At 31.2% G+C, this 11,450-nt stretch overlaps 1 protein-coding gene across 3 annotated transcripts; it reads left to right on the top strand.

Moving 5' to 3' along the window:
- The first annotated feature begins 2,455 nt into the window (after positions 1-2,455).
- On the top strand, positions 2,456-9,854 carry LOC141713196 (putative choline kinase 2). Of its 3 annotated transcripts, none has more exons than XM_074516493.1 (9): positions 2,456-2,740; positions 3,317-3,683; positions 4,673-4,794; positions 4,917-5,109; positions 7,269-7,386; positions 7,502-7,549; positions 7,860-7,960; positions 9,090-9,210; positions 9,506-9,854. In XM_074516493.1, exons 1-9 carry the CDS (start codon positions 2,583-2,585, stop codon positions 9,523-9,525), a joined length of 1,248 nt encoding a protein of 415 aa, XP_074372594.1. In that variant the 5' UTR covers positions 2,456-2,582; the 3' UTR covers positions 9,526-9,854. The 3 variants fall into 3 exon arrangements, with proteins under 3 accessions (XP_074372594.1, XP_074372595.1, XP_074372596.1); XM_074516494.1 differs by having other exon boundaries at positions 2,457-2,740; positions 9,509-9,852; XM_074516495.1 differs by lacking the exon at positions 2,456-2,740 and adding an exon at positions 2,892-3,184 and having other exon boundaries at positions 9,506-9,852.
- Positions 9,855-11,450: the final 1,596 nt, after the last annotated feature.

Genomic DNA, 11,450 nt, shown 5'->3' with positions numbered 1-11,450 from the left:
ATAAAAATAACCTTTTGAAAAAAATGAGATTTCGTCTTGCGTTAAAGGCCCAAACGTTGCTTCATTCCGTGTTTTGTTTTGTTTTTAATTTTATTATAAAACTAAAACGAAATAGTATGTAGTGTTTAAGCATCTAACTCTATTTTGTGTTTCATTTAACTGGTATTCGTGTAATGTTTTTAATTTATTTTAACAAGTAAAACGGCTTTTAAATCGGCGTTTAATGTTTAACGCTTGTTCGTTTACTATTTTACTTGTATTTAGATTTCTAATATATAAATAATAAATAGATTAAGACGGTTATTTATTAGCATTTTCGCCTAAACGGTAGACGAAATAGCGTTTATGCTTTTCTTATACGCATACATATTGTTCAGCTCAGCTTCTGCTTTCTGCTTCTCTTACAGCTTCTGCTTCTCTAATATAAACACTATTTTTAAAAACCTAAAACCTAAAACCCCCAATATCAATCAAATTTATTATATTAATATTTATTAAAGCTTTAATTGATTCGTAATTGCTTCGGGTTCGGGATTGGGTGCGAAATTAGTTACGGTGATTGCGTGGATTTACATGAATGGTAATATACGAAAAACTCAATTATAGGGTTACGTATATGATAAACCGGTCCCTAAGCAAGTAAGACTGGATTCAAGTATAAATTTTAATAATTTGCGTGATGTATTATTTTTGAAATTGAAAATTGATAGAAGTTTGTATGATTTTAAGTTGTGTTATCGCTGAAAAAATTTCAATGATATGAAATTTGGTATTATTCTGGTTGATGATGATGATGATGATGTTGAGATGATTTCTGGAATTATTGTTTCGAATGGACCTTCTTTTTTGTTGAAATATATTTACAAAATTTTTTAACTTGTCCATTGATTGAAACAAATTCGAGAATTGTGGAAACTAGTTCGAGAATTGTGGAAACTAGTTCGAGAGTTTTCGAGAGGAACGGTAGTAGGGGTTTTGATTATCAAACTACTAGTAGTATTTATATTGGTGGTGATACGGTTAGTAGTAGAAGTTTGGATGCTTATGATGTTGTTTATTGGGCTTTGATTACACGGGAGGAGACATCAGAGTCGATGAAGTTGAGGGAGGGGATGATATTCGATTCAAAAAAGTGTTGATACATACAGTTAGAGATTTTCATATCCGGAATCATCAAAAGATTAAGGTGATTAGATCAAGTGAGGTGTATTGGAATGTAGTTTGTAAGAATAAGAATAGTGGTTGTGAATGGAGTTTAAATGTTAGGTTTCTAAAATCACTTGAAAAATTCCAAATTATGGAAACTTCGGGATCACACACATGTTTGTGCACCACTGTTACCCAAGACCATCCTAATTTGACATCTCATGATATTATTGAACTAGTTAAGGATCAAATCGATTCCACGGTTAAGGAAAACGTGTTAATTGCGACGGTGAAAAGTATTTTTGGTATCAACTGGGAAGAAAGAAGATTAGAGATGCCAAAAAGTTAGTAATGAATCAAGAACATGGATCTTGGAAGGATCATATAAAGACCTCCCTTTTTATGGAAGTGTTGCAATGTTTTAATGTGGGAACCAAGGTTGATTAGATTTTTAAGGATGATGAGATGGAAAATCATGGGACCGAGTTATCTAAAGGTCGAGTGTTTACTAATCATGCAAGCAAAATGTTGAGTCGGTTAATTGTGAGTGCTAGGGGTCATAGTGTCAAAATCTATGATCAAAATTCTTTGTTGTTTGAATTAGTCACTAGGAAAGTTGACCAAAAGGGGGGGGGAATAGGCATACTATTAGGATTCATAAGTATTTGCGTTCTTGTGGGAAATGGCAAAGTTATCGTATTCTTTGTTCTCATGTGATTGCCTGCTGTGCACATTTGAAGTTGAGCCACGTTGGTTGATGAAATCTATAGATTATAGAATGTATCGATGGTTTACAATGGTGTTTTCGAACTCATTCCGAGCAAAGGAGATTCGCGTTGGCTGACGGGTATTAACTTTCCAAACATGATTCATGACAAAGATGTTGATAAAAAGAATGGAAGAAGGAAGTATACGAGATACCATAATGCGATGGATTTTCAAGCACCCAAGGGGAAAAATAAGTTATTTAATTAGTGGAACTTGTTTAGTATTAATGCTGGCTAAAAAATGTATTGGATTTTGAGATTTTTATTGATCATTTTGATGTATTAGTATGTTTATTTATTTTTAATTTAATTGTATGCTTTAATTTCGATAATTAGTAAAATTTTGTAGTATTTTTATGTATTTTAGTAAAAGTTTAAAAAACTTACACGAGGCGAGAAAAGAACAGTAGCTTATGAGATTTAAGGAACAAAACACCTGTTTTAGCGTTTAGACCCAAAACGTGCATTCGTGCCGCGTTTTACCTTCTTTTTTTTTTTATTGAAAATTAAGTTAAAAAGAGAGTTTGAACCATAATTTACGATCGAGTGACCACCATGACTCACCCTTCTTGTGCAGCCCACCTGTCACGATTTTACTCACTCTCACCCTCGCTAAACCCAGTAGTAGCATACTAAACTACTCTGTCACTGTTATTCATTGTAATTCCAATGCACCGTATCTCCCGCATTGCATCTCTAATCCAACGTCTCTCTGCAAACACAATCCCTAGTTGCTCTTTCCCCCAAATTCTAGATATTTCGAAACTCTATATATTTCCCCAACCCATTATTCCACTTTACCCGACCCGTTTCCTCTCTCCATTTAGGTAACAAATACCTCTATCTTTATGTTTTCTTTTTCTTTTTTCATTAATGGATAATGCAATTTATTTTTTCTTGAATTTTAAATATTGAAGTTTCGAGCTTTATTGTGTTTTCAATCATTTTGGGTTCAAAGATCAAAGCTTGAGCCTTTTATTGATTTTTCTTCAATTCTTCTTAAATGGTTACCAATCATCAATTTTTTAATGTTTAATTATCTTGAGTTGCAAAGATTAATTCTTTCTTTGTTTAATTTCTCTGTTGATTACTTGTTTTTATTAAGCCAGGATCTTTCAGAAAATGGATTCCATCTTTCATTTTTTTGAAATTTAAAAATTAAAGCTAAAGTTTTTTGGGCTTTCTTTATTTTTCCGGTACCGAATGATTTTTGAATTTTCTTGAATTCAAAGATTGAAGCTTCCTTAGCTGTCTTCAAATATTGTTGAATGGTACCTATTTAAGTTTTCTTGAATTTCTAAAGAGAAAGTCATAAGCATTTTTTGGGTTTCATTAGGTTTTCTTTATTTTTTTCTTTAGTAGGCACTAATTTGAATTGTTTTCAACGTTCTTGGAATTTGAAGGTTGGGTGTAGCTGCGTTAGAAATGGGTTCTGTGGAAAATGAGAAGAAAAAGGATCGTATACCTTCCGAAGCAACAAAGATTCTTCAATCTTTGGCTTCTGGATGGGATGATATAATTGATCCAAATGCGTTACAGGTAATTCCAGTTAAAGGAGCGATGACAAATCAGGTTTTTCAGATTAAGTGGCCTACAACAACAGAGAGATCAAGAAAAGTTTTGGTTAGGATTTATGGTGAAGGAGTAGACATTTTCTTTGATAGGGAAAATGAAATTAGGACATTTGAATTCATGTCTAAAATGGGTCGTGGCCCGAGGTTATTGGGCAGGTTCTCCAATGGGAGAATTGAGGAGTTCATTCATGCAAGGGTATTGATCATTTCTCCGTTTTTTCTTTAAGATATACATCTTTAATGTTTTTTTTTTGGATTTAAACAGGTTCAAACTTACTTTTTAATGTAATATGTAATAGTTCATTGATATTGTAAGCATGAAGTTTTCATTTTGCTATTACTGAAATCCTGGTGGTGGGGGTTAGGGGGTCGGAATTGTAGGTTTAGACTGTACACATATAAAAGGTCCCAAGTCACATTTAGTAGGGTAACAAAAACATTGCAAATCCTGTAAACCTGATATGAAGTTATGATTCAGTCGAGGAAGTAATTTTAATTTACCACACCCCTGAAGAAACAATATAGCAAGTATCGCAGAAAGTTTTGCACTTGTGCTAAATTTTTATGATTGTTATTTATTTGGTGAATTTGAAGCTTTTTTATTGTTTTGCTACGAATTGAAAAATGGGATTTAATTGTCCATGTGTCTTGTTTTAGCATCTGCTTGACTATGCCCGTTATGATGACCTGTGATCATGTGGCTTACATCCCATTAGTGATGTTTATTGCTGTTGCTAAAATTTTGAATGATAAATTAACTACATAGGTTTTCTCTGCTGATTAGATGTAGATGTACTTCACATCGATTACGAACCGAGAATGAGAACATATAGCCGAGATTTCTATGAGTTAACTTATACATCAACTCTTGGTTCTTATGATGCAGATTCATATGTGAACTAACTGATATTTTGTAACCATATGCCAAAATTGGGTTTTCAATAGCTGCCTGATGGGCTGGAGTGCTCAGGGTTTGACCCTTTCCAATAGCATTTGCAAGTCCCTTTAAACAAAAAAAAAGTTGAGCATCTAGTAATTCAATAGATATATGGAGTACTATTGTCTTTGAGTTTAGCAGCTCAGGAATGTTTATTTATGAAGTTTAAGAAATTGTTAAACAGATTCTTGAGTTTCTTAAGCACTGAAACCGTAAGTACTATATATGACTTTCTTTGGGAATTCCAGACGTTATCAGCAGTTGATTTGCGTGATCCAGAGACATCTGCCCTTATAGCAACTAAAATGAAGGAATTTCACAACCTTGACATGCCTGGTTCAAAGACCGTCTTTCTTTGGGATAGACTGCGGTAAGAACCTTCAATGAAAAGAGATTTAAGTCAACATTGTCCCCTGCAACGTTTTCAGTGGTAATAGTCACCTAGATTATTATCGTTATTCTTATATAGAATGGTGCTTTTTTGTGATTCAGCAATTACCTTGGTGTTGCCAAACGCATGTCTTCAACCGAAGAAGCTAGGGACTTTGGCTTAAACTTAATTGAGCAGGAAATATCTTTTTTGGAGAATGCTCTCTCCTCGGATGTAGCTACAGGATTTTGCCACAATGACCTGCAATATGGTAACATAATGATAGATGAAGAGACAAGCTTCATAACCATAATTGTAAGTACTAAACCCTGGTTATATTATTTTGGTTCTCTATGATTCTTAACGCAATTTATTAATTGATTGAAAAACTCCTGCTTTCCAGTAATGCATATCTGTTGTGGGCTATATTGCTAAAACATGTTCCCTATTTCGTCATCCTATTGCAACAACAGAAGTTAAAAAATAGTCTATTGATGTTAAGCTTTTGATACCTTGCACTAGTTTGATGAAAAATTAATTAGCTTTTGATACTTGAAACTAATCATAAATATTTAAGGGGTGTTCATAACATTTATTGATTTCTTAATGATTCATTTTGTTATAATTACGAGGTTTAAAATGTGAAATGTGTTATCTAACATACTGAATGCGTGCAGAACACTTTTTTTCGGTAAGTTACTAAGAACATCTCCATCCTAACTTTGAATTTTTACTTTTACGCCATTTCGGTGTAAATTTCCTCTCTAACCCACCTCTCAAGTTTGCACCATTTTGGTGACACCAAATTTGGTGTCACGTCAAACTTTTAGAGTTTTATATATTCCAACATTGCCCTTATACTCCTCACCTAAAACAACTAAAACATATTCGTTCCACTTGTATCCGACCAACTTTATAACTTTTGTACTTTTCTTTTGTATTTAAGCAATAGCCTATATAATACAAGGAAGATTCATTTCGGTGTAAAATTTAGTGCTAGTGGGTTGGAGTCGAATATAAAAATAGTGTAATTTGTAGATTATTTTAGTGTTGAAATCACACGAAGATAGTGTGATGAGTTGGAGATGCTATAAGGTTTTCTTTAGTTGGTCAGTTTCCACGCTGAATGATAGTTTTCCTCGTTTAATCTTGCAACATGACACTCAAACCTATCTTTTTTTCAAACGTAATGTACGTTACTTTTTGAGAGTATTATATTTATCACTCGTAGAGTCTGTCTCAGTTATAATGATTTTTTATTTATTATTTAAAACTGAAATTATCCTTAACAATAATAATCTATCATATTATTACATTATAGCAAGTATATGTGTATGATAATATTTTGTAAGTTATTACTTTTTATGGATAAATTATAAATTTTTAGTTTTAATTTAAATACGTCAATATTTATTTAAAATGGAGAAATCCTACGCTATAATTATTTTAATTTATGAATCACCTAATATAATTTAAATAATCCGTAAATCGGTTTGTTTTGCTTTATCATAATTTGATTAATTCAATATTAAGTTGAATTATGTTCTGACTTCTGGGTAGGCCACCTACATGTTAGACCCTTAAATGACATGTATATTAAATATATTTTTTTGCGCACTATGTACTGCAATACTAGTATATTTTATGTTTATATACATTATATGTATTATACCCAGCCTCCTACAATTTCTTCTCCGGACACATACACCACTTTTCGGAGAAGTTTCATGGTTGAAGTGAACTTGTTTAGCAAATCAAGTTCATTGCACTGCAATTTTCAATAATATTATTTAAGTCAAAATACATTGCTATCTGCACTATGTACTGCAATGGTCAGTCTAACTATCAAGTGTCTCCACTGAACCTTTGCGATATTATGTATACCTGGTTTGAATTATATAAGTAGTTTGTTATTTAGAAAGAAACATGTAACCCTTTTACATTAGTCATGTTTCTTGCTTCCTGCTGTTGGAAGCTGCATAAATTTCATGACAAAAATGTAACTTTAAAGTCAAGTCAGATATTTTTCATGTATATATAATACAACTGCTGTTGGAAGCTGAACATGTTATATGACAATAATGTGAATTGAAGTCATTCAGATTTTTCATGTATATATTAAACAATAAAATGTTTCAATTAGCAAACTTTGTTAGTTGTTTCATCGGTGGGTACTCTTTTTCTTGACTTTGTTGCCTTCATTTTCTTCTTTCCTTTCTGAGAAATATCCCTGGCCTTCACTTGTGAGAGTTCTACCTCAAGTGAACCTCCTGCATTAAAAATGCAGAACAGTTATAATGAAGACTACCTGTCAATCATCTCAAAAGTAAAATAAATAATCAAACAAATTTCTGATTATATTAATGTATGATGCAATAAGTGAAATTCATCCTTCAGTATATCATCTTCTGGTAATGCAATTGTTTCTTTAAATTATGTATTGTTGTTTTCTTTTTAATATTATTTTATCGTAGGACTACGAGTATGCGTGTTACAACCCTATTGCCTTTGATATTGCAAACCACTTTTGTGAGATGGCTGCTGACTATCATACAGAGACACCTCATCTTATGGACTATAGTAAATATCCAGGTGGGTGAGTGTTATGCACAAACCACATCAACATATCCAAATTGTAGTTTATAACTTATTATTGTGTTATGAACCTGAGATTTTACTCAGCTCCTTTAATCTGATATTCTTTCAGGTTATGATGAGCGTAAAAGATTTCTTCAGGTATATCTGACCTGTTCAGGTAAGAAGAAAGAGTTTAGTTTATCAAATATTTTTTTTATAAAAGTGAAAGAGGTAACTTTTTAATTTATTGAAACTTGGGATCTGTAAGTCATCAGTTGACAAGATTTACTTGTCAAAATAGAAGCAAAACAGAGATGTTGGTGTTGTAGCTACCTTGCCTGTCTGCTTTTAACTGAAGCATGGATTATATTGCAAGTAAAGTAGTGTAGTACTTCCCAAACAAAATATACAGACACATACCATGATAGCCAATAGAGAGTCTGGACTGTATAGAATTTTTGGGCCTGACAATTTTTATTGCCATGCAGGTATAGAGCCCAGTGAATCTGAAATGGAACAATTAGTGCAAGAAGTCGAGAAGTATACTCTTGCAAGTCATCTGTTTTGGGGATTATGGGGATTAATATCGGTAATATTCACCATTTCCATCTCCTACCTTCATCAAGGTCTAAAATTTAGTTCCAGAAATCATAAAATCATCAGACATGTGAATCATTGACTAGGTGACTTATCTTACTAGACTGGTCTAAATTTGAACTTTTTGTTCTTAAAAAATCTTGTTACTGGATTTACTGAAGCGTGAAATAATTAGTGGCAAAGAGATATGTAGTGAAGTCCTTGGAAGTATATTTAGGTTTTTCTGAGGTAGAAATATCTACGTAGAGTTGCATTATTTACAATGATGGAACAAGAGGATGAATTTTTGGTTGGGACAAGAATTTATAGTCTTCCAGAGGTTGATTTTTTTCTTTATTTAGCTCATACTGATATAAATTGGTGAATGTCTTCCCCCTTGAGTATATATTTCTCATAAAATTTACTGTTGAGAAAAAAGAAATTATTAGTATATTTCATATACAAGAAACAGACCTGATGTGCATTTTATAATTGAATGAAAGGTTATCTAGAAGTTTCCTCAATAAGTTCTAAAATTTTGGTACGACAAGAGACAATGGAATAGGTTGGCTGCAGTTCGGTACTCAGAGAAGTACCTGTAGAAGAAGAGAAAGCAGAAATGGGTGGAATTTATCCAATATGCCTGGGATGAATTAGAGAGCACAAAGACATAAATTGCTTGATGATAGAGGAAACTCTATTCCTTCTAGACATTTTTGGGCTAGGAGACGTTTTTCTCTATTTTCTGCGAGTAGCAAAGTTTTTTTTTTCCTTTGTTGCTAGTGATTTGTCTTTGTCACTGTAGGTTTTTGATTTTATATACTCTTATTGCTAGTGATTTTTCTTTGTCAGTGTAGGTTTTTGATTTTATTTAGCTATCTTGCTGTGCATATCAGTATTAGGGGAGGTATAGGGTACTTTAATTTTATTACTCTTATATTTTGCTTAATATTAGTTTATTTATGAATATGTGTGTGTCTTCTGTGTTGCATTTTAATGCAATGTCTACATTTAGTGCCATAAGTACAAGGTCCATTTATATGATCTGTTGCCTAATTATGAATTACCACGTTAAGTAAAACTGTATTAAGCATCATTATCTTTGTGAGAACTCTCGAATATAATGTAATTTTCTGTTCCAGGAACTTGTTAATGAAATTGACTTCGACTATAAGGAGTATGCTAGACAACGATTTCAACAGTACTGGTTAAGGAAGCCTGAACTTTTGGGATCTTCTACCGGTGGTGGCACGCATGCTAGTAGTACGTCCTTGATTATATTGCATAACCTTACAGCAACAATTTAATTGTAATAAGTAATTGACGTTTTATGATCCAAGCCCCTCTCAGTTGATTAGATTTTTGATTTAACTATATAAGTTCAACATTCACTGGAAAAAGGTGTGGTTTACACGCAAGATTTTGCAGACTTTTACTTGGTTCTTGTTTACAAGTAATGATTCAACCTAAAACCTACCATTCACAGTTCAACTTCGGGGACATCTTTTTCCTGATCAGGATCCCATTTTTGTTTCTGAAATAATATCTGATGTTGTAGCAGGTACGGAGAATGCATAGGACCAAGTCACGAAGAAGGTATAGGACCGAGCTGTCTTTTGTTATGTTGACAGGAGACTCGCCAAGGTGCCAGACACTTGTAAGCTGTGAGCAAATAAATTTGAAACAGATATGTTTTGTTTAGGAACTGTACAGGCAGAAATAGATTGTTTAAAGCTAGTTAAATATTTTTGCTTTCAAAGTCATCGGTTTACAAGTATAAATGAACTTTATACTAGAAACTGGAAATGCATTTCAAATAGTTACCGCCACCGTTGAACAACACGACGTGTAGTTTTCACTATCGTGTGTCTATATATATATATATATATGTTCTGAGCGTTGGCATTCGATTACCACAACTAACGTGCCTAACATTTTCGAATTGATTACTTGTCAAATCTATTATTATATATCTAATACAGGAATAGGGGGGTTTGCTGAGCAAATTTAATCATAAATACAGTAATTAATATCCATACATGATTTCTTTTAACCATTAATGCTCATTCATTATTATATAATTAATACCGATTCATTTATATAATTTTTATTACCTAAATTAAAACATCATTAATATGCAACTCATTAATTATTATATAATTTTTATTACCTTAATTAAAACATCATTAATATGCAAGTCATTAAAAATAATTTTTTCATAAAATTTACATACTCTATTAAAAAAAATTAGTATAAAAAATTTAAATGATAACCCTTGTATAATAATTCATATAATACATAATTTCCATTTAGGGCGAGAGAAAGTGGGCGGTCACTAATATCGATTAGTTGTTGCATACATAGTATATATATTTATTTATAACTAATTATTATAGAGATACATGCATGTATCATATAATACATAAGCTATCCCATAAGTGACTTACTAATATCGATTAATTATTGCATACTGAATATATATATATATATATATATATATATTTATATTTATAACTAATTATTATATAAATATATGTACGCATGCTTGTATCCATATATACATACATACATATATCCATACAAACATATGTACGTATGTACGTACATGTGTATATATATAACAATTTAGTTAGAGATGTTATATTTTCAGAGCAGGTTCTTAATTATAGAGCAAAACAATAAAAATATTATATTACCCTAAGTTTGTTTTTCTATTTGGCATGTGGCAGTCATGTCCTATTTGGCATGTGTCAGTCATGTCCTGTCCTTTTTATTTGCTTAGAAAATTAAAAACCTAATATTCAAATGAAATTTCTCTTTTTAGTTAATGATTCAATTTTTTTTTGTCTACAAAAAATAAAATTGTACTTATTTTTAACGTAAGTTAAATTCTAAGTACGAGAATACATAAATTATTAATTATCAAATTAATAATATAAATAAGTGAATTTTAAATATAAAGTAAAAATAATTATTAATAGTAATAGTAATAATTTTAAGTTTCATTAAAAAATAAAAAAATATTTAATTTGAATAGCAGGTCTATAAAACATATATATTAAATATTCTAATAATAATAATAATAATTATTATTATTATAGTAATAATAATAATAATAATTATTATTATTATTATAAAAAAATAAACAATATTAATACATGAGAAACTTGAGTACAAAATCATGTTATTTATAAAAAAAAGTGATAGTATATTTAAATTATAATAAAATTTATATATAGATAAAAAGATATGCGAAAATCATACAAAATCTTACTATTAAAATAAAATTTATTTATTTATATTAATCGGTCAAACTTGAGTAAAGAATACTTCGTCTCTTTTTGCCCCCGCCCCAAAAACAGCACAACGCTCATTCACTTCGCACCCCAATTATGACATCCATCCTCTCCCACTTCACACCCACCTTTAATCACACAGTTGACTGGCATATATCATATTTATCACATTATAGTCTACTATAAATATTTGCGAATTAAATATTA

The sequence above is a fragment of the Apium graveolens genome, chromosome 3 (assembly GCF_009905375.1).
Source record: "Apium graveolens cultivar Ventura chromosome 3, ASM990537v1, whole genome shotgun sequence".
NCBI classification, from domain to species: Eukaryota; Viridiplantae; Streptophyta; class Magnoliopsida; order Apiales; family Apiaceae; genus Apium; species Apium graveolens.
The sequence above is the reverse complement of the archived record's forward strand: the minus strand, read 5'-3'. Positions and strand labels throughout refer to the sequence as shown.